At 46.7% G+C, this 24,937-nt stretch overlaps 1 protein-coding gene across 1 annotated transcript in view; it reads left to right on the top strand.

Moving 5' to 3' along the window:
• LOC142245821 (hippocampus abundant transcript 1 protein-like) overlaps positions 1-24,937 on the top strand; it is an 87,404-nt gene that overhangs the window by 57,727 nt on the left and 4,740 nt on the right. The window contains exons 7-11 of the mRNA XM_075318796.1: positions 1,269-1,382; positions 1,638-1,709; positions 5,865-5,977; positions 14,229-14,326; positions 23,965-24,125. Of these exons, the coding sequence (XP_075174911.1) occupies positions 1,269-1,382; positions 1,638-1,709; positions 5,865-5,977; positions 14,229-14,326; positions 23,965-24,125 (558 nt within the window). The remainder of the gene's footprint in view (positions 1-1,268; positions 1,383-1,637; positions 1,710-5,864; positions 5,978-14,228; positions 14,327-23,964; positions 24,126-24,937) is intronic.

The following is a 24,937-nucleotide window of genomic DNA, read 5'->3' as shown; positions in this document are numbered from 1 at the left end:
ACTGTGTGTGAAGCCACAGGAGCGAGGAACATCTCCTTACCTGCATCCCGCCTGCTATGAGGAAAGGAGGAGGTGGGCGGGATGTTTACGTCCCGCTCATCTCCGCCCCTCCGCTTCTATTGGCCGCCTGCCGTGTGACGCCGCACGACCCGCCCCCTTAGGAAGGAGGCAGTTCACTAACCAGAGCGACGTCGCAGGGCAGGTAAGTGCGTGTGAAGCTGCCGTAGCGATAATGTGCGCTACGGCAGCTATCACAAAATTATGCATCTGCAACAGGGGCAGGGATGATCGCGCTCAGCATCACTACAATCTGCTTGCGATGTCATAGTGTGCAAAGTAACCCTAAGTCTTTATACACCTTCAGGCAGTTGTCAGAGGAGAATAACTTCATACTTTAGGCTGGGGTCACACGGGGACTACAGCAATCCTCGCATGACACTCTGCTCACGCTGGCAGCACAGCAGAGCCGAGTGTTATGCCTGTGTCATTGCGACTGAGGTCCGACCGTGCGATCGGACCACAGCTGAGGGAGGCAGGCCGACACTTTTTTTTTTTTCTTTATCTGCTTTATTGCATTAAAACACATGTAAGAACCCCTGGAATAAACGCACCAAAACGCAACCAAACGCATGCAGATTTCGGTGCGTTTTCGTTGCGTTTTTTTTCCCCTCTGGTGCAGAAATCTTTCAGAGCCTGCGGAATTTTCTTATGAAAATTCCATTTTCTAGTGCGCACAGGGCCTAAAGGCCTTCTTCACACATGCCTTTAGCTAGGGCTCTAATAGCCTGATGACCGTTCTCTTTAAGAGGCTTGTGTATCTCATTCCAACAATCAATTTGATTATAGGAATTTGGGTTTGCAAAGCAGATTGTTTATTGCAATATTTCCATCTCCATATAGTCTGAATATAAAACCCTGAAAGTTTAGAGATTAATAAAAATTTAGTTATATCTATAATTGGCTCTGGGAATACCAGAATATTTTCTGCATCATCTTACTTACTGTGGCCACTTTCACAATTCTCCAGTATTCTCCATGCATTTATGCGCTGTGCACGCTTGTGGTCACATGCAGACTAGTCTCATCAGGCTTATCTCTGTAGAAGGAAGTTCTGAGAAACTGGAAGAGACTAGTCGACGCATGACCGCAAGTGTTAGGATTCGGCAGTCTGCAGTCACAGAACTACTGCAGACTTTTCTTTTTAGCTGCTGCATAAAACCTTTTGGGTGTGAGTTTTTTTTGTAATAGATTATTCTCCTTTCTTTCAGTCTCTTAAAAAGATTGGGAAAGACACCACAGTACTTCTCATCTGTATCACCGTTTTCTTCTCCTATTTGCCAGAAGCTGGACAATATTCTAGTTTTTTCCTTTATCTCAAGCAGGTAGGTTATTTTGTTTGTTTTTTAACTGCTTTCAGAATACCTCATCCTAAACACTGATGTTGCACTGTGAATTTAGTATCGTGGAACCCGGATAGTTTTTGTTCTTTAGGTCTTAAGGATAGCACGGCTTATATTTTAGCCAATATTTGTGGACAATCAGTGACATAACAAAAAGTGTGGACATTTCTAGTCTTTAAATTGATGTAAATTCATATATTTTTATATGGCAGTAATGCTTGTGCTTTTTTGTTGCAGATCATAGGCTTTAATCAGGGTAGCATTGCAGCTTTCATAGCAGTGGTGGGGATTTTGTCCATTGTGGCCCAGGTAGGTACCCACTGTCTATGTGCATGTATGTGTGTGTATGTATGTATACAGTATATATGTGTATATGTGTATATAATATATTATATTATATTATATCTCTAGAAGGTGGCCCGATTCTAACGTATCGGGTAGTTTAGAATGTGTATGTAGGTTACACGTGTGCCGGGAGCCGGGGTAAGCTGGTAACCATGGTACACATTCGGGTAAGTAAGCAAAGCGCTTTCCATAGTTACAGGATTGTGTACCATGGCTACCAGCGTACGTCGGTAAGCTGGTAACTATGGTACACATCGGGTAACTATGCAAAGCAACTGTGCTGGTTAATTTTGTGCTTGTTGGTCTCCTGCTGTGCAGCACGCATCAGGTGTTTGACAGCGGGAGACCAACGATCTGAATGGGCAGGGAGCCGGTGTAAGCTAGTAACCATGGTACACATCGGGTAACTATTCAAAGCGACAGTGCTGGTTCATTTTTTGTTTGTTGTTCTCCTGCTGTGCAGCACGCATCGGCGTGTTTGACAGCGGGAGAGCAACGATCATAATGGGCAGGGAGCCGGCATACGCTGGTAACCAAGGTACACAATCGGGTAACTAAGCAAAGTGGTTTCCATGGTTACCCGATGTGAACCATGTTTACCAGCGTATGCCGGCTTTGGCACGATCCCAGCAACGCAACGGTATGTCTCGGCTGAGTTGCCGGTGTGGGCTTCCGGGGGTGCAGCAGTCACCTGGGAGTCGGGGCTCCATGTGGGTTCGGGGAATGCGTGCGGGGCCAGGCCGAGCGTCTAATGCGTGCGGGGGGCGGGGCCAGGTCGAGTGCCTAATGCGGGCGGGGCCTGGCCGAGCGGCTAATCCGTGCGGGGGCGGGGCTCTGGTAACTATGCAAAGCGATTTCCATAGTTACCCGATGTGTACACTGGCTAACAGCGTACGCCGGCTCCGGCACATGTGTGTCGGGAGCTAGGGTAAGCTAGTAACCATGTTACACATCGGATAACTAAGGAAAGCGGTTTCTATAGTTACCCGATGTGTACCATGGTTACCAGCCTACGCCGGCTCCGGCACGTGTGCCGGGAGCCGGGGTAAGCTAGTGGTTTCACACATTCGGCCTTTTCTCCACTTTGTCTTGCCAGTGTGGGCTTCCGGGGGTGCAGCACTCACCTGGGAGTTGGGGCTCCATGTGGTTTCGGGGAATGCGTGCGGGGGGCGGGGCCAGGCCGAGCGTCCAATGCGTGAGGGGGTAGGGCCTGGCCAAGCGGCCAATCCATGCGGGGGGCAGGCCGAGCGGCCAATTCGTGCGGGGGGCAGGGCCAGGCCGAGCCCAGCGGCCAATGAGACGGTTGTCACTGTAATGACGTCATTTTCGTTAGACAGAATAAGGCAATTATATAGATAGCGAGATAGTGTATGTGTGTATGTATGTATGTATATCTACATGTATGTATGTCTCTACATGTATGTATGTATGTGTATATATATATATATGTGTATATATATATATATATATATATATATATATATATATATATACATACATACAGACATACAGACATACAGACATACAGACATACAGACATACAGACATACAGACATACAGACATACAGACATACAGACATACAGACATACAGACATACAGACATACATACATACAGACATACATGTAGAGACATACAGACATACATGTAGAGACATACAGACATACATGTAGAGACATACAGACATACATGTAGAGACATACAGACATACATGTAGAGACATACAGACATACATGTAGAGACATACAGACATACAGACATACATGTAGAGACATACAGACATACAGACATACATGTAGAGACATACAGACATACAGACATACATGTAGAGACATACAGACATACAGACATACATGTAGAGACATACAGACATACAGACATACATGTAGAGACATACAGACATACAGACATACATGTAGAGACATACAGACATACAGACATACATGTAGAGACATACAGACATACAGACATACATGTAGAGACATACAGACATACAGACATACATGTAGAGACATACAGACATACAGACATACATGTAGAGACATACAGACATACAGACATACATGTAGAGACATACAGACATACAGACATACATGTAGAGACATACAGACATACAGACATACATGTAGAGACATACAGACATACATACAGACATACATGTAGAGACATACAGACATACATACAGACATACATGTAGAGACATACAGACATACATACAGACATACATGTAGAGACATACAGACATACATACAGACATACATGTAGAGACATACATACAGACATACAGACATACATGTAGAGACATACATACAGACATACAGACATACATGTAGAGACATACATACAGACATACATGTAGAGACATACATACAGACATACAGACATACATGTAGAGACATACATACAGACATACAGACATACATGTAGAGACATACATACAGACATACAGACATACATGTAGAGACATACAGACAGACATACAGACATACATGTAGAGACATACAGACAGACATACAGACATACATGTAGAGACATACAGACAGACATACAGACATACATGTAGAGACATACAGACAGACATACAGACATACATGTAGAGACATACAGACAGACATACAGACATACATGTAGAGACATACAGACAGACATACAGACATACATGTAGAGACATACAGACAGACATACAGACATACATGTAGAGACATACAGACAGACATACAGACATACATGTAGAGACATACAGACAGACATACAGACATACATGTAGAGACATACAGACAGACATACAGACATACATGTAGAGACATACAGACAGACATACAGACATACATGTAGAGACATACAGACAGACATACAGACATACATGTAGAGACATACAGACAGACATACAGACATACATGTAGAGACATACAGACAGACAGACATACATGTAGAGACATACATACATACAGACATACATACATACATACATGTAGAGACATACATACATACAGACATACATGTAGAGACATACAGACAGACAGACATACATGTAGAGACATACAGACACAGACATACATGTAGAGACATACAGACAGACAGACATACATGTAGAGACATACATACAGACATACAGACATACATGTAGAGACATACAGACAGACAGACATACATGTAGAGACATACAGACAGACAGACATACATGTAGAGACATACAGACAGACAGACATACATACATACATACATACAGACATACATACATACATACATGTAGAGACATACATACATACAGACATACATGTAGAGACATACAGACAGACAGACATACATGTAGAGACATACAGACACAGACATACATGTAGAGACATACAGACAGACAGACATACATGTAGAGACATACATACAGACATACATGTAGAGACATACATACAGACATACATGTAGAGACATACATACAGACATACATGTAGAGACATACATACAGACATAGACATACATGTAGAGACATGCATACATACAGACATACATGTAGAGACATACATACATACATACATGTAGAGACATACATACATACATACATGTAGAGACATACATACATACAGACATACATATATATATATATATATATATATATATCTATACATACATTATATATATATATATATATATATATATATATATATATATATATATATATATATATATATATATATATATGTGTGTAAGTAAAAGAAACCCCTTTTTTATGATTTATTCGTAGCCACCATGAGGACGTCACTTTGCCTTTTCCTTGACTTTCTCCAGCTCCATAGTTTGAGATCCCGTAACTTTTCTATGATGCATACAGATAGGTGTTTACAACAGAATAACTGTCTTGTATACTTGGGTATTTTCTTTCATAGCTTTGAGGTTATATGTATATTATAAATCCAAGGATGACTTTTCAGCCATGCTAATCGGGGTTGCCAAAGTTGAGGAACGCTTTTATACTGTGTTTGGAAGTTACATACTGTTCATCTGGTCCATGTAATCTTCCCTTTATCCTACTAAACAATACAGCTACACTGTCCATCTGAGCATCTTTTTTTTTCTGAGATTTTTCTGATATACTTAACGCATATTTTCTTTTATATCTTTTTAGACGGTGTTTCTCAGTATACTGATGCGCTCCATTGGAAATAAAAATACCGTTCTGCTTGGTCTTGGTTTCCAAATGTTCCAGCTGGCCTGGTATGGTTTTGGTTCACAACCATGGTAAGTAGACAGAATAGTTACTATTTGCTGTTGCCTATGGAAGTAAGGTTGCATTGGGCACAAGTGTACACCCTTGAAATATGTCACATCACAAGGACATACAGATTTTTCAGCTCCATATGTGGATGTCTGCCACCAGCTGTATTTTTGTAACTAAGTACACAGATTGTTAATGGATGTGAATTTTTGTTTAAGGGATTCTCCAGGAATGTAATAAAAAGGCCTCTCTATGTAATTCAAATGGCAGCATCCTAGTTGCGTGTCAGGGTGCGTCTGCACTGCTTTCGAGACCTGTGTCTCCATTGACAGAGGACCTTTAGGCTATGTGTCCACGGGGGAAAGTGTCCTGTGGTTATATCCGCAGGAGCTCCCAGAAAACCACAGCACAACTTTGTTTCCATGCTGCGGTTTATTTGCGGAATATCCTGTGGATATGGTTCGGGCATTCTGCATTGAGGATACAGTACCATGGCTTCGGCACTGCATCCTCAATGCAGAACAAGTGCTGAGTGATCGGGGCATTGATACCTCCATCACGCAGCACTTCACTCCCGTCTCCGGCCGTGTTTACACTGTGAAGGAGAAGGTGGGCAGGCCTGAACTAGCTCTGGCTGTCACATGACCGGAGCTCATGCAGGCCCCACCCACCTCCTCCTTCCTGCTCCTGTGCACCAAAATGACCGGGTGTCTGCTATCAAGGCAGGTAAGTATGGGACCAAGGCAGGGGATTTCCGCAGGTAATGCCTTAGGAATAATTGACATGCAGTTATGTGCGGCTGCGGGACATCCGCAGTATATTCCGCAACCGCACATTCCGCAACGTGGACACAGCACTCCCCATATCCCATAGGATAACATGGGGAGTGTCTGTACATGCTGAAACCTGCGGATTTATCTGGAAAATCCAGATATAAATGTAGGTTTTCCGCGGCAAAATCCGCAGAAGCAAGCTCCCGTGTAGCACACATGCCAGAACTGCCGAAGTAGGGCTATGACAGGAGAAGAAATAAAACTTATTGGCTGATCACACACAAAAAGGACAGAGGCTAGATAAAAAAACATCATTTGTGGTCAGTCAGCCAAGGAAGAGACTTATTTCTTCTTGTTGCAGTTCTCTGGCATCTCCAGTATGTGAGCTTACATTCCGGCTCTTCAGTTTAGACACAGGCCTCAGGAACTGTGCTTCTGTAGACTGCAGCACGTCCGGACACGTGACTAGGATGACTGCCGTTTCAGTTATGTGCTGGGGCCATTTTATAGAATCCCTTTAGTACATAAATCTTTTAGTCACTATAATGGGTGTTTTTATACAATGCTTCCTCAAGTTAAAATATTAATTTCCTCATGAAGACTGACTATATTGTAACTTAAAATCATAAGCATGTGACGTTTTAAAAACTACCAAAATGTTTCACCAGAAAAGAAAAAAAAAAATTAACATAAACATTAACATTCACATTCAGAGTACTGGTTATGTCACATGATAGACAACAATTGTTCCTAATTGAGGCCATTGACCTGCAGTGGTTTTGGCTCATGGAGTTTGTCATTTTGATGGGAAAAATACCACTACATGCTGGGCTATTCTGCCTGTTAAATATGCTGGAATCTGTATGAAAAGTTCCAACACATTAAAATGGTTGTCCCCTTTCAGAAAACGTTTCCATATGTGCACAGTTCAATGGAAAAAAGAAACTGTTCTCTACTCATCCTCCCCAGGTTCAGTGCATTGTCTCCGCATCTGCCCTGTTCTCCGTTATTTGTTTACAGCAGTGATGTCTCTTTGACATGGCTGCAGTCAGTCGCTCTGCAATGCTACAGGTAGCACTAAGCATTGTTTTCTAGTTAGTGTTTCAGATAAACACTTGTTCTGGGGATGTAATATGAAAAAATGATCAATTTATTAACCCAAAATTAACATATGATGTACTATTATGTCACACATCGGCTTCTTGTCTTTAACCCTTTAGTGACGGAGCTAATTTTCACCTTAATGACCAGACCAAATTTTGCAATTCTCACCAGTGTCACTTCATGAGGTTATAACTCTAGAACGCTTCAACGGATCCCGGTGATTCTGAGATTGTTTTTTCGTCACATATTGGACTTCATGTTAGTACCAAATTTAGGACAATATTTTTTGCGTTTATTTATGAAAAAAATTGAATATTGGCAAAAATTTTGAAAATTTTGCAATTTTCAACTTTTGAATTTTTATACCGTTAAACCAGAGATTTCTGTGACACAAAATAGTTAATAAATAACATTTCCCACTTATCTACTTTACATCAGCACAATTTTGGAAACAAAATTTTTTTTCGTTAGGAAGTTAGAGGGGTTCAAAGTTTATCAGCGATTTCTCATTTTTACATCAAAATTTACAAAACCATTTTTTTAGGGACCACATCACATTTGAAGTGACTTTGAGAGGCCTAGATGACAGAAAATACCCAAAAGTGACACCATTATAAAAACTGCACCCCCCAAAGTACTCAAAACCACATTCAAGAAGTTTATTGACCCGTCAGGTGCTTCACATGAACAAAAGCAATGTGGAATGAAAAAAAGCAAAAATTAAATTTTACCTAAAAATGTTGCTCTAACCCAAATTTATTCACTTTTAGAAGAAATAACACAACAAAATGGACCCCAAAACTTGTTCCCCACTTTCTTATGAGCGCGCCGATACCCCACATGTGGTCAGAAACCTCTGTTTGGACAAATGGGAGGGCTCGGAACAGAAGGAGCATTATTTGAATTTTGGAAAGCAAATTTGGCTGAAATAGATTGCGGGCACCATGTTACATTTACAGGTCCGCTAAGGTACCTAAACAGAAGAAATCCCTCACAAGTGAGACCATTTTGGAAACTAGACCCCTCAAGGCTTCTATCTAGGGGTATAGTGAGCATTTTAGATCCACAGGTACTTCACAGATTTTGTTAACGTTACGTTGTCATATTGAAAATTTTAATAATTTTCTCAAAAATGTTGCTTTAGCATCATTTTTCTCACTTTTTCAAGAGGTAATTCCAAAAATTTGACCTCAAGGTTTGTTAACCACTTTTTTATGAGCGCGGTGATACCTCACATGTGGTCTGAAACCTTTGTTTGGACAAATGGGAGGGCTTGGAACGAAAGGAGCAATATTTGAATTTTGGAAAGGAAATTTGGCTGAAAAAGATTGCGGGCACCATGTCACATTTGGAGGACCCCTAAGGTACCTAAACAGCAGAAACCCCGCACAAGTGACCCCATTTTGGAAACTAGGCCCCTCAAGGAATTTATCTAGATGTTTGGTGAGTACCCTGAACCCCCAGGTGCTTCACAGAATTTTATAAAGTTGAGCCATGAAAAAAAAAAATAAAATTTTACCACAAAATTGTTACTTCAACCAGGTAGCTTTTTTTTTTTACAAGAGTAAAAGGAAAAAGTTAAGCATAACATTTATTGTGCAATTTCTCCTGAGTTTGGCGATACCTTATATGTGGTGGAAATCAACTGTTTGGGTGCACAGCAGGGCTCAGAAGGGAAATAGTGCCATTTGACTGCAAAATTGGCTGGAATCAATAGCGGACGCCAGGTTGCATTTGGAGAGCCCCTGAGGTGCCTAAACAGTGGCTGTCCCCCACAAGTGACTCCATTCTGGAAACAAGACACCTCAAGGCTTTTATCTAGGTGTATAGTGAGCAGTTTGAATCCACGAATACTTCACAGAATTTGATAAGCTTAGGTTGCCATATTGAAAATTTTCATTTTTGTCACAAAAATGTTGCTTCAGCATCAAATTTCTCACTTTTTCAAAAGACAACAACAAACCGTGGACCCAACAGGTTGTTATCCAATGTCTTATGAGCACAGGGATACCCCACATGTGGCCAAAAACCTCTGTTTGGATAAATGGGAGGGCTTGGAATGGAAGGAGCACCATTTGAATTCTGGAAAAGTTGAAATAAATTGCGGGCACCATGTCACATTTGCAGGGCCCCTTGGGTACCTATACAGCAGAAACCCCCCACAAGTGACCCCATTTTGGAAACTGGATTTTATTCAGGAGTATAGTAAGCATTTTGAATCCACAGGTACTTCACAAAAATGTTGCTGTAGCAACAAATGTCTCACTTTTAGGCTATGTGGCCATGATCCAGCGACACGGCGTCTAGTACACAGTGTCAGCCTTCCTGCAGAGATGTGAGTGTTGTCCACGGGAGAACGCAGCTGCCCATGCCCACGATTTGGGTTCAGGCTGCTGTGGAGCTCTATGCTACCTGCAGAGAACACTCATCTCCGCAGCATAAATTGACATGCTGAGGCTCGGGAAGCTGCGCCACACGTCAGTGTATGCTGCGGAGAAAAGAAGCACAGTGGGCACGGGATTTCTAAAAATCCTTCCACTGTGCTTCTACTGCACAACGCAGCGCTATGGACGCAGGGAAAACACTCTGCGCCCAAAACGCTGCAAATCCCGATTGTGGGCGCACAGCCTAAAATGCTACAATGGATGAATGGATAGATGTCAAACAAATATAATGTCCCACCCCCTGCATATTCTAAGCTGGCGCCCTTTAGTGCCTTTCATGTGGCACTAAAGGGTGCCTAGCCTTGTATTTAGCCCAAAAAGAAAAAAAAATAATTAAAATAAATGACGTGGGGTCCCCCCTATTTTTGATAGCCAGCTAGGGTAAAGCAGACAGCTGTAGCCTGCAAACCACAGCTGACAGCTTCACCTTGGCTGGTGATCAATTTGGAGGGCTCCCCAGGCGTTTTTTAAAAAAAAAAAAAAAAACGTGGGGTCCCCCCCAAATTAGATCACCAGCCAAGGTGAAGCGGACAGCTGGGGTCTGGTATTCTCAGGGTGGGAAGAGCCATGGTTATTGGACTCTTCCCAGCCTAAAAATAGCAGGCCGCAGCCGCCCCAGAAGTGGCGCATCCATTGGATGCGCCAATCCTGGCGCTTCGCTCCAGCTCATCCCGCGCCCTGGTGCGGTGGCAGACGGGGTAATATATGGGGTTGATACCAGCTGTAATGTCACCTGGCATCAAGCCCTGGGGTTAGTGATGTCACAGCATCTGAACAGATACCCGACATTACTAACCCAGTCAAGTAATAGAAAAAAATAAAGACAAAAAAAAAATTTATTTGAAAAAAAAACTCCCCGAAACATTCCTCTTTTACCAATTTATTGAAAATAAATAAATTTCGGTCGCTGTAATCCATTTTGGAGGTCCCACGCCGACTCTGGATCTTCTAGAATATGGGGGGCACGTTCAGGGAACGTATCCCCCATTTTCTGGAAGAGCAAGCTCTCCATGAGCAGTGTGGGTGCAGTAATCTGAGAATACTGCACTCACACTGCCCCGGTCCAACCTAGGGCAGAGTGACCTGCAGTAACCTTATTCTAGAATATGAGGGGCACGCTCACAGAACGTACCCCCCATTTTCTAGAACAGCAGTCTCTCCATGTGAGGAGTGTGGCTGCAGATTACCATACTCACCCTCCCCCGGTCCACAGTGCAGCAGCGACGTCAGCATCCCTGCTTGCAGGGATCCAGCTGACAGCCGCTGTCTGCGCATGCGCCGCCAGCTTTCAAGAAGCAGGCGGCGTGATCGCAGGGACGGAGCACCAGCAGACAGGTAACGTATGACCGGGGGCTGGGCTGGGCTGGGCTGGGGGGGGTGACGGGGGGTGACGGCGGGACAACTTTCTACCGCATGTGACGTGTCACATGCGGCAGAAAGAGCAGGATGGATGCGGCCGCTGCACGCCGACATCCTGCACGCTCCGGAGGGGGGAGGGGGAGGCGGCTCTGGAGACCGGAGGGGGCTCCGGTGACCAGAGGGCTCCGGTGGACCGGAGGAGGGGTCAGGGGGAGGACATTTCCCTCCGATCTGAAATGTTTGATCATTTCAGATCGGAGGGAAATGAATGCAGAGCCGGCGGCGGCGGGAGTTTTCAGCGCGCGTCGGCGCCATCTTGGATTTTCCGGAGGGGGGGTAGGGGTGGTGGGGGGACTCTCTGGTACCGGAGGCTTTGGGGGCACTAAGGGCTCATATTTATTTCTCATCTGACATGTTTGATCACGTCAGATGAGAAATAAATCAATTTTACCGGCAATTTTTTTTTTTAATGTTGTCGCCGGTATACGGTGTATACCGGCGATCGCATTAACGGGGTCCAAAAAAAACAATCCGATTCATTATCTTGGGGGTCTCAGCTACCTCTGGTAGCTGAAACCCCCGAGATTTTTCGTCACTGGGGGGCGCTACAAGCTTTTTCCGGCCTGACGTCTCAAGACGTCGGAACAGAAGAAGTACCCTGTTTTTCCGACGTCTTGAGACGTTAGGCCGTCGCTATGGGGTTAATGCAACCTCAGGAACTGAGCAGGTATACTTTCCAGCAGATAGTGGCTGTGCTACACAGCCATCATCTGCCTTTTACAGCAGCGAATAGAGCCGAGCTCTGCTCGCTGCTGCTAACCAGCGCGTCTGTAAAGGTATACCCTATTAGAATAAACGAAGGCCAAGTTCACACAGGGCATCTTTTGCTACGTTTTTGAGGTTACAAAGGTGCACCAAAATGCATGCATTTCCTTCCCCCAGTAAAGTCTGAGATTTCTGTTTTGCTCTCCACACTGGGCATCTTTTGTTGGCTGCATTTTTCAAGATGGAGACAAGATGCAGCATGTCAATTCTTTTTGCGTTTTTACCGGGTTTTTGAGCCCTTCCAGTCGATAGATTTGACTTACAAAGCGCATTGAGCAAATCGCGGTAAAAACGCGTCAAAAGCACATTGCATTTTTGCTGTGGTGTGGTTTTGGTGCATTTTAGATGCACTCAAGATGTACTGACAAAAAAGATGTCATATGTGAACATAGCCTTAAAGGGAACCTGTCACCAGTTTTTTGCCCTATAAGCTGCGGCCACCACCACCGAGCTCTTATATACAGTATTCTATCATGCTGTATATAAGAGTCCAGGCTGCTGTGTAGAACATAAACACTTTATAATACTCACCTAAACCGGTCGCTGCGGTGGATATTGGGTCAAATGGGTGCCGGCTTCTCCTCTTTCAGCCATCTTTATCCTCCATCTTCTAAAGCTGGGGTGCATGACGTGTTTGACGTCATACACACTTGCTGGCGTTCAGGCCCTGAGCAGGGCAGATCAAAGTATTGTAGTGCGTCTGCGCAGGACCGGCGAGTGTGTATGACGTAGACGCGTCATGCACACAGGCTTCAGAAAGAGGACGAAGATGGCCGAAAGAGGAGGCGCCGGCACCGGAGGATGAAGATGCCCGATGGTAGAATGCTGTATAGAAGAGCCCGGTGGTGGTGGCCGCAGCTTATAGGCCGAAAAAGTAGTGCCAGGTTCCCTTGAATCCTATCTGTAAGTGTAACAAGAAAAAAAAAAAAATTCCAAAATGAAGTTTTGTTGGCTTTCTTTGGTTTGGCAACTCTGCAAAAATAAAACTTCAGTAAGAAGTGATATGAAACCACGTGAACCACTGTCCGTTTGTGTTCTGTTTTTTTCAATATTAGTTTGAAACTCCATATGAATAAGTGGGTCTGTATATTTTTTTCAACCCCTCCTCTTTGAGTGGATGATTTCTATGTACAGTCCCTTTGAGCCATTGGGAAGGTATTGGACAGCTTTTTTCGTCTGTTGATGTATGTGGTCTTTTTAGCCTATGGTTAGGGATTCATATTCACATGTCTTTAGATTCCTTTTACTATAATCTATTAAAAGTTACATGTTAATATTCAGAGGTGCTTTTTCTATCATTTATAATCTGTGACTTTGTGTTGTATGGGATCACAGTGTATCCCGGTTGCTATTTATCCCACCTGAGAGCACCATAATATAGAGACAGAGACCCGGATTCCAGCAATGCGTCACTTACTGAGCTGTTTGCTGTCATTTTGATAAAATCGATGTTTTCCCTGCTGCAGATCTAGCAGTTATACAGAGCTAATGAATATGCTGGGCTATCTCACAGCAGGCCAAGTAGTCCTGTAATGATCGACTGCTGATTAAACAGTAATTTTATCAAAACTACACTAAGCAACCCAGTAAGTGACACATCGCTGGAATCAGGGTTTCTGCCCATACATTATGCTGCTCTCAGAGTAGGTGGCAGAAACCTTGTGATTCCTTTTAAAACTGTTTATTGTTAATTATGTCCATGCCGGAGAGCTTAGGAACAAAGCAACACAAGTATTCTGTTTGCTCATTTGTTCTTCTTTTTTCCCTAGGATGATGTGGGCAGCCGGTGCTGTAGCTGCAATGTCTAGTATCACATTCCCCGCAGTGAGTGCTCTGATTTCCCGTAATGCTGAATCGGATCAACAAGGTAGAGTTTACCAAACACCAACATGCTGATAGTTCAGTGATTTCATTTTCACAAAATAATGTGCCACACAACCTAATTCCAGCATCTTTGCAGGCTTCTATGTACGCTGTGCTAGTACGTTTCACTGGATCACTCCTATAGAAAGAAGATATATCTGTGCATTGTCAGCACACATTAAGGCTATGTGCACACGTTGCGTTTTTTCCCGCGGAAACGCTGCGTTTAGAACTGCAGCGTTTCAGTGCCAAATAGCATGCATTCAGCTTCCTCAGCAAAGTCTATGAGAAAGCCGAAAAATCAATGCACATGCTGCGTATCTAAACGCAGCGTTCTGGATGCCAAAAATCGGTGCGGAAAAAGAAGCATCATGTCACTTCTTTTGTGCATTGTAGCTGCGTTCTCCCCACATTGAAATCAATGATGTGGGTCAGAACGCAGCTACACCGCAGTTCGCTGCATTTTTGTTGCGGTCCGCATGCTTTATCGGCATACAGAACGCAGGCATTTACCTGGAAGTGAGGTCAAGAGGTTTCCTGTTGACCTCACTTCCTGGCAAAGTTCAGGAAAGCCCCCGGTGTCGCCAAAGTGCCCGCCCTGACCCCCGACCCCCCCCCCCCACCCCCTCCCGAAAATCCAACATGGCCGCGTGCACAGCAGCGCACCGGCCACCCTACTCCTCTGTTTCTGTCGCATGTGCAATAACACATGCGACAGAAAACTGCTCCCCAGGCCCTGCCAGGTCACCCCCTATGCCCCCCAGTGTCCCCCGGTAACCCCCGTACCTGTCACAGCGCTAATCCCCCGCGGCCCCCTCCTTCACAGTGCGCGCCGGTCACATGTGCCGAGCAGCTGACAGCTTCCTGTGTTCAGTGTGAGCTGCGCTGGCTGCTGCTGCTCGGCACTGTGCAGCTGTGACCCGGGGAGAGTGGGTGCAGATTCTTTGCACCCACTCTCCTCAAATGGAGGGTCTGCACTACTAGAAAATGGGGGACACGTTCCCTGAGCGTGCCCCCCATATTCTAGAAGGTCCAGAGGCGACGTGGGACGTCAAAAATGGATACTGCGGACCCAATTTTTTTTCTTTTCTTTTTAATAAACTGGTGAAAGAGGATATGTTTTTGGGGAGTGTTTTTTCAAATTTTTTTTCTTTGTCGCTCCATTGGGAGACCCAGACAATTGGGTGTATAGCTTCTGCCTCTGGAGGCCACACAAAGTGTTACACTTTTAAAAAAGTGTAACCCCTCCCCTCTGCCTATACACCCTCCCGTGGACCACGGGCTCCTCAGTTTTATGCTTTGTGTGGAAGGAGGCACACATCCACTCATGCATTCTCATACATAGTTATGGATGGAAGAAAAGAGGACCCCGATGGGGTCCCCGGCATGTTCCCTTCTCACCCCACTATGTCGGCGGTGTTGTTAAGGTTGAGGTACCCATTGCGGATACGGAGGCTGGAGCCACATGCCGTCTCCTTCACCATCCCTTATGCGGCTCTGGGAGAAGTGGGATCCTAAGCGGTCATCCATGAGCTGGGACCGTGCTCCATCCGCAGCCCCTGGTGGAACCTGCCGGACCGGAGCTTCTTCACCCCCAGGGACCGGGCCCTGCAACTGGAACCCCACTATGTCGGCGGTGTTTTTAAGGTTGAGGTACCCATTGCGGATACGGAGGCTGGAGCCACATGCCGTCTCCTTCACCATCCCTTATGCGGCTCTGGGAGAAGTGGGATCCTAAGCGGTCATCCATGAGCTGGGACCGTGCTCCATCCGCAGCCCCTGGTGGAACCTGCCGGACCGGAGCTTCTTCACCCCCAGGGACCTGGCCCTGCAACTGGAAGGTACTCTGTGTCCCCATATGGGGACTGTACAGAGAGGGTCGCACCTTATCCCCGGAAGCCGCGGTAGTTTCGTCCGTTGTCTTTTCGGCGGACTTCCGCGCCGACCGTGCCTGCTTGTCGGGCACGGCCTTAAATTTAGTCCCCGGCTTCGCCGCGGCCTAGTCGCGAAAAATCCCGCCCCCGAGCCTGCCTGTCGGGTTAGGGCGGGATTGCCGACATGACGTCGGCTTTGAGGGCTGGAGCATCTTGCATGTTTCCCTCCCCCCTCATTGACCACTGTGGGGACTCCAGATTCCCGCTCTTTGCTGGCGCCGCCCTCGGCTCCACCCCCCCCCCCCTGAGAGCTCCGGCAGCCATTTTTAGCATTCTGCCGGTGGATGCTACTCAGCAGCAAAGCTCTGCAGCTCCGGGGGATCCACGACAGGGAATCTGGAGGACACACTCCGCTCGTTAGCGGTTGGTAAGCCACACCGGTCACCCGGTGCTGGTCCCCCTAGGGTGCCGGGATATATATATATATAATAGATATATATATCTGTTCGGAAAGGCTATATACCCTTTTCCTATATACCCTCAGTGGTCACTCTCCTAAGAGACAACAGCATGTCGTCCACAAGGAGCAAAGCTACTAAGGCACAGATTTTTTTCGCGGCCTGTACCTCTTGTGGGGCTATGTTGCCTGCGGGATCCACCTACCCTCACTGTGATCAATGCTCGACTCCTGCCACGCTTGCTCAGCCGGAGCCTAGGGCACTTGTGGGCCCCTCGGCTCATGTAGATCCCCCTGCTCCCACTGAACAGGCTGCAGGGACAGAGTCACCGTCGTTGGCCTCTTTCGCTGAGAAACTCTGTCACTTTCTCGGTCCATTGCACAGTCTATGGACAAATGGTCATCTAAGCTCCTTGAGGCTTTGCAGTCCAGACCGGGCCCTTCACAGGCCCCGGCCCCTGTTAGTCTGTCTCCTCCAGGCCCTTCTCGGTCCGCGCCGCAGCGTGCTCCTAGGATAGCCCCTAGGCCCCAGGCGGAGGACTCCTGCCCGGACCGCAGCCCCAGACCGGCTAAGCGGCCTCGCTGGGACTCTTCCCCCGGCCTCCTCACGCTGCTCTGGATCCCAGCTTTAGGACTCTCAGGACGACGAGGCGGACGTGGGAGCTCAGGACTCTGACCCTGACTTAGCCCTTAACCTTGATACCCCTGAGGGGGACGCCTTAGTAAATGATCTTATCTCGTCCATCAACCAGGTGTTGGATCTCTCACCACCGCCGCCTCCTGCAGAGGAGTCTGCTTCTCAGCAGGAGAAACACCAATTTCGATTCCCCAAACGTACGCGCAATACGTTTTTTCATCACTCTAACTTCAGGGACGCTGTCCAGAAGCCCAGAGCGGTTCCGGACAAGCGCTTTGCTAAACGGCTCACGGACACGCGTTATCCCTTTCCACCTGAAGTCGTTAAGGGCTGGGCACATTCTCCCAAGGTGGATCCTCCAGTCTCTAGATTGGCTGCTAGGTCCGTTGTGTCTGTTGCCGATGGCTCATCCCTGAAGGATGCCACTGACAGACAGATAGAGCTCTTGGTGAAGTCTATTTATGAGGCCACGGGCGCGTCTTTCGCCCCGGCCTTTGCGGCCGTGTGGGCTCTCCAAGCAATCTCGGCATGTCTGACTGAGATTAATGCTGTCACGCGGAATTCTGCTCCACATGTTTCTTCCTTGACCTCTCAGGCATCAGCATTTTCGTCCTACGCCATGAACGCCGTCCTGGACTCCGCTAGCCGTACGGCTGTAGCATCCGCTAACTCCGTGGCAGTCCGCAGGGCCATGTGGCTGAGCGAATGGAAAGCAGACTTTGCTTCCAAAAGGTTCTTAACTGGTTTGCCTTTTTCTGGCAACCGTTTGTTTGGCGAACGGTTGGATGAGATTATTAAGGAATCCTCGGGAAAGGACTCCTCCTTACCCCAGTCCAAACCTAAGAGACCTCAGCAGAGAAAAATCCAGTCGAGGTTTCGGTCCTTTCGTCCCTCCGCCAAGTCCCAATCCTCTTCGTCCAAGCGGCCGGAGAAAGGCCAGAGGAACTCCTATGCGTGGCGGTCCAAGTCACGCCCCCAAAAGGCCACAGGAGGCACTGCCTCCAAGACGGCCTCCTCATGACTCGGCCTCATCTAGCCACATCCTCGGTCGGTGGCAGGCTCTCCCGCTTTGGCGACGCCTGGTGGCCACACGTTCAAGACCGATGGGTGAGAGACATTCTGTCTCATGGTTACAGGATAGAGTTCAGCTCTTGACCTACGGCTCGTTTCTTCAGAACCTCCCCACCCCCCGCACTGGCCGACGCACTTTTTCAGGCAGTGGACGCTCTAAAGATCGAAGGAGTTGTGATTCCCGTTCCCCTTCAGGAACGTGGTCGCGGTTTTTACTCCAACTTGTTCGTGGTGCCAAAAAAGGACGGGTCATTCCGTCCCGTTCTGGACCTCAAGCTGCTCAACAGACATGTGAGAACCAGACGATTTCGGATGGAATCGCTCCGCTCGGTCATCGCCTCGATGTCACAAGGAGACTTCCTAGCATCGATCGACATCAAGGATGCTTATCTCCATGTGCCGATCGCACCCGAACATCAACGTTTCCTGCGTTTCGCCATCGGGGACGAACACCTCCAGTTCGTCGCATTGCCCTTCGGCCTGGCGACAGCCCCACGGGTTTTCACCAAAGTCATGGCATCCGTCATGGCGGTCCTGCACTCTCAGGGCCACTCGGTGATCCCCTACTTGGACGAGCTCCTAGTCAGGGCTCCTCCTCGGGTGGCGTGTCAACAAAGTCTTTCCGTCACTCTGGAGACTCTCCAGCAGTTCGGGTGGATCATCAATTTCCCGAAATCCAAGTTGACGCCGACCCAATCACTGACTTACCTCGGGATGGAGTTTCATACCCAGCCAGCGTTAGTCAAGCTACCGCGGGACAAACAGCTTTCTCTGCAAGCGGGGGTGCAATCACTTCTTCGGAGTCAGTCACACCCCTTAAGGCACCTCATGCACTTCCTGGGGAAGATGGTTGCAGCTATGGAAGCATTGCCGTTCGCGCAATCCCATCTACGGCCACTCCAATGGGACATTCTTCGCAAATGGGACAAGAGTTCGGCTTCCCTCGACAAGAACATCTCTCTTTCCCTTGCAACGAAAACATCACTTCAGTGGTGGCTCCTACCCACATCTCTGTCTCGGGGAAAATCCTTCCTACCTCCAACCTGGGCCGTGGTCACCACGGACGCGAGCCTGTCAGGTTGGGGAGCGTTTTTTCTCCACCACAGGGCTCAAGGAACCTGGAATCCAATAGAATCGTCCCTTCAGATCAATATCCTGGAGATAAGGGCAGTATATCTAGCCCTATTGGCTTTCCATCGGTGGCTGGAGGGCAGGCAGATCCGAATACAGTCGGACAACGCCACTGCCGTCGCGTACATCAACCACCAAGGCGGCAGTCGTCAAGCCTTCCAGGAAGTCGGGCGGATTCTGCAGTGGGTGGAAGTCACAGGCTCCACCATCTCCGCAGTTCACATCCCGGGCGTAGAAAACTGGGAAGCAGATTTTCTCAGTCGTCAGGGCATGGACGCGGGGGAATGGTCTCTTCACCCAGACGTGTTTCGAGAGATCTGTCGCCGCTGGGGAACGCCGGACGTCGACCTCATGGCGTCACGACACAACAACAAGGTCCCGGCCTTCATGGCTCGGTCTCAGGATCACAGAGCTCTGGCAGCGGACGCCTTAGTCCAGGATTGGTCGCAGTTTCGACTGCCATACGTGTTTCCCCCTCTGGCGATGCTGCCCAGTGTACTACGCAAGATCTGGTCCGAATGCCGTCGCGCCATTCTCGTCGCTCCAGACTGGCCGAGGCGGTCGTGGTATCCGGATCTGTGGCATCTTGCGGTGGGTCAACCGTGGGCACTTCCAGACCGCCCAGACTTGCTGTCACAAGGCCCGTTTTTCCATCTGAATTCTGTGGCCCTCAACCTGACTGTGTGGCCATTGAGTCCTGGCTCCTAGCGTCTTCAGGGTTATCTCAGGATGTCATTGCCACCATGAGACAAGCCAGGATGCCAACGTCCGCCAAGATCTATTACAGGTCTTGGCAAATCTTCTTATCCTGGTGCTCTGATAACGGTTTTCCTCCATGGCCGTTTGCCTTACCCACATTCCTTTCATTTCTACAATCTGGAATGGACAAGGGTTTGTCCCTCGGCTCTCTCAAGGGCCAAGTTTCGGCGCTCTCCGTGTTTTTTCAAAAGCGTCTAGCCAGGCTTCCGCAGGTCCGCACGTTCCTGCAGGGGGTTTGCCACATGGTTCCACCTTACAAACGTCCGTTGGAACCTTGGGATCTTAACAGGGTCCTGACGGCTCTTCAAAAGCCGCCTTTTGAGCTGCTGCGGGATGTCTCTCTCTCCTGTCTTTCTCAGAAGGTGGCCTTCCTGGTGGCAGTGACATCACTTCGGAGAGTGTCTGAGCTTGCAGCGCTGTCATGCAAAGCTCCTTTCCTGGTTTTTCACCAGGATAAGGTGGTTCTGCGTCCTGTCCCGGAATTTCTCCCTAAGGTGGTATCCCCTTTTCATCTAAATCAGGATATCTCCTTGCCTTCCTTTTGCCCTAATCCAATTCACCAGTGTGAAAAGGATTTGCACTCTTTGGATCTAGTGAGAGCACTCCGGCTCTACGTGTCTCGCACGGCGCCCCTGCGCCGTTCAGACGCGCTCTTTGTCCTTGTCGCTGGCCAGCGCACGGGCTCTCAGGCCTCCAAGTCAACCTTGGCTCGGTGGATCAAGGAACCGATTCTCGAGGCCTACCGTACTTCTGGGCTTCCGCTCCCTTCAGGGTTGAAAGCCCATTCTACCAGAGCCGTAGGTGCGTCCTGGGCATTGCGGCACCGGGCGACGGCTCAGCAGGTGTGTCAGGCAGCTACGTGGTCTAGTCTGCACACTTTCACGAAGCACTATCAAGTGCATACCTATGCTTCGGCAGACGCCAGTCTAGGTAGGCGAGTCCTCCAGGCGGCGGTTGCCCACCTGTAAGAGGGGGCCGTTTTCGGATCTTTCTATTGAGGTATTGTTTTTACCCACCCAGGGACTGCTCTTGGACGTCCCAATTGTCTGGGTCTCCCAATGGAGCGACAAAGAAAAAGGGAATTTTGTTTACTTACCGTAAATTCCTTTTCTTCTAGCTCCTATTGGGAGCCCCAGCACCCACCCCTGTGCCCTTCGGGCTGGTTGTTCTTTCTTTACACATGTTGTTGATGTTGATTTGTTCTTTTGGTTCATGGTCTTCAGTTCTCCGAACATCCTTCGGATTGAATTTACCCTATACCAATTTATAAGTTTTCTCCTTCCTGCTTTTGCACCAAAACTGAGGAGCCCGTGGTCCACGGGAGGGTGTATAGGCAGAGGGGAGGGGTTACACTTTTTTAAAAGTGTAATACTTTGTGTGGCCTCCAGAGGCAGAAGCTATACACCCAATTGTCTGGCTCTCCCAATAGGAGCTAGAAGAAAAAGGAATTTACGGTAAGTAAACAAAATTCCCTTTTTTGTTGTAAATTTTTTTTGCTATTACTGTCAATTAGTTATGTCTGGTATCAAATAGACGCCGTGACGTCACTAATTGCTGGGCTTGATGCCAGGTGACATTACACATCTGGTATCAACCCCATATATTACCCCGTATGCCACCGCACCAGGGCAACGGGATGAGTTGGGTCGAAGCGCCAGGATTGGCGCATCTAATGGATGCGCCACTTCTGGGGCGGCTGTGGCCTGCTATTTTTAGCCTGGGAAGAGTCCAATAACCATGGCTCTTCCCATCCTGAGAATACCAGACCCCAGCTGTCAGCTTCACCTTGGCTGGTGATCTAATTTGGGGGGACCCCACGGGGTTTTTTTTTATGTTTTTTTTAATTATTTATAAATAAAGAAAAAAACAGCTTGGGGAGCCCTCCAAATTGATCAGACAAGATGACGCTGTCAGCTGTGGTATGCATATATATATATGTATGTATATGTATATGTATATATATATATATATATATATATATATATATATATATATATATATATATATATATATATATATATATATATATATATATATGTATATATATATATATATATATATATATATGTGCTTGACATCCATTGATGCATTTTTGGCTGTGTGCCCACAATCAGGGTTTGCAGCGTTTTGGGCGCAGAGTGTTTTCCCTGCGTCTATAATGCTGCGTTGTGCAGTAGAAGCACAGTGGAAGGATTTTTAGAAATCCCGTGTCCACTGGGCTTCTTTTCTCCGCAGCATAAACTGACCTGTGGCGCGGCTTCCCGAGCCTCAGCATGTAAATATATGCTGCGGAGACAAGAGTGTTCTCTGCAGGTAGAATAGAGCAAGTCCACAGCAGCCTGAACCCAAATCGTGGGCATGGGCAGCTGTGTTCTCCCGTGGACAACACTCACATCTGTGCAGGAAGGCTGGCACTGTGTACTGGATGTACTGTGGCACTGTCACTGGATCATGTGGTCAAAAACGCACCTGAAGAAAACGCATGAAAAACGCATGCGTTTTTCCCCAAAACGCATTGATTACAATTGTCCCCTCTGCCAGAGGGTGCGTTTTTTTTCTGCACTGAAAAAAACGCAACGTGTGCACATAGCCTAAGTGTTCAAAAAGTGTAAATGCTCAGTGTATCATGGCGTAGTCAAACATTTAAAGGGAATCTGTCACCAGGTTTTTGCTACTTCATCTGAGAGCAGAATAATGTAGGCAAAGAAAATCTGAAACTGACCATGTTTAACTTGATTACAGGGTGCAGTTGTTCTGACTTTATCTCAGAATTGAGTGTAGCAGAGCTGTGAGCTGTCCCTCCCACACCAGGCTCTCAATAAAGATTGTGTATTGACTGAAGTGTCAATCGTAGCAGGAGGCGTTCCAGTCTGCTCTGCATGTTAAGAGGAGTCACACCAATGTTAATTACAGAGCAATAAACCCTTTAGTATGAGTAAACAATAAATTGCATTCAATAAGAGACAGATAATTTTTCTTTAACCTTTGCAGCATGCTGTTCTCAGCTTACATTGCAAAATCCTGGTGCATCTTTCCACCTGCGACTTTTCCATCTATCGTCACCTTCCCCTCTTTATTGACCGTTCCAGAGGGCAGAGATGGATGGTATAACAATTAGGTGGGAAGGTGCACTTAAATGTTTGGTCCTGCTGTGATGCACAAGTGCCTGTACTTGATTTGAACAGTCATTCTGTGCTGACAGTCCCTTTTAATAATGTATGGATTGCCAATTCATCCACTCTTCAGCTCTGATTTGTTGACTGAAACATACAGAGAGGCGCTCACATCCTCTGTCAGGTGCTCTCGCGCACTCGGTCTGTCTATCGGGCGCTCGCGCACTCGGTCTGTCTATCGGGCGCTCGCGCACTCGGTCTGTCTATCGGGCGCTCGCGCACTCGGTCTGTCTATCGGGCGCTCGCGCACTCGGTCTGTCTGTCGGGCGCTCGCACACTCGGTCGGGCGCTCGCGCACTCGGTCAGTCTGTCCGGCTCCCACACAGTTACTCTTACACATATTCGCACACATGCATACACATTGCTCCCTTATTGGTTTGTTCCTCTTTGTAATTGCGAATTTCCTGTTTTGTATTGCATATGATTTTGTTCTCATACTAGCAGTAAAGAGGTTTAAATTGACTAAAATCCAGAATGTTTTTTTTATTTAGTTTTCTTATGTGTGGTATAACATGAAGATTTTCTTTGCTACCAATGCAGGTGTTGCACAAGGCATGGTGACTGGTATTCGAGGTTTATGCAATGGTCTGGGTCCAGCACTGTATGGCTTTGTTTTCTTCCTCTTCCATGTGGAGCTTGGAGGATTAGTGCCAGTACCAAGCTCTGACGATAAAACTACAAGCAAAGACCCTGTTGAAGAGGTAAAGCAGTGGAGTAATGCTGTATTACGTAGTAAATGTTACAAATAAGTGATTGTTACATAGAAGATTTAGAATTTCGTGAAGAATTACTCCAAGCACACGGATTAAAGAAGTTGTGGGAGATTTATACAAAAAAAGAGGAAATGTATTAAAATAATCTTTAACCTATCCAGCCACTCCATTGCTGTCAGTCCCCCATTGTCCATGTCAGTCCTGCAGCAATAATGTCTTATCCATTATTGACATGACTGACCTAAGCATGTACTGGGCGTACTTTCCAAGGTCCGCAATTGATTGTACTAAATCATGTGACGAATGTACAAGATATGATGGCTGGAGAACTAATGAGGACCACTAAATCAGTGAGTGACCACTAAATCAATAAATGCCTTCACCACACGGGGAGTTTACGTTTTTCTCTTTTCTCCTCTTTTTTTCAAGAGCCATAACGTTTTAATTTTTTTTTTCTTTGATAATCGCCATATGAGGGCTTGTTTTTTGTGGGACGAGATGTGTTTTGGAATGACACCTTTCATTCTGCTGCATATTGTACTGAAAAATGGGGATAAAAATTCCAAATGCGGTGAAATTGCAAAGAAGTGCAATTCCACTATTGATTTTTTTTTATTATTTGCCAAGTTTACTATATGGTAATGCTGATAGGTCAATATGATTCTCCAGGTCTGTACGAGTATGTAGGTATCAAACATGTAGAGTTTTCTTTTAAGTTGTGAAAACAAATTCAGAGGTTTGGTGCCAAAAGCAAATTTTATTTCTTAACATTTTCCGAGAGACATAATTTTTTTTTACTT

The sequence above is a fragment of the Anomaloglossus baeobatrachus genome, chromosome 1 (genome assembly GCF_048569485.1).
Source record: "Anomaloglossus baeobatrachus isolate aAnoBae1 chromosome 1, aAnoBae1.hap1, whole genome shotgun sequence".
Lineage (NCBI taxonomy): Eukaryota > Metazoa > Chordata > Amphibia > Anura > Aromobatidae > Anomaloglossus > Anomaloglossus baeobatrachus.
This window is presented reverse-complemented; position numbering and strand designations above follow the sequence as displayed.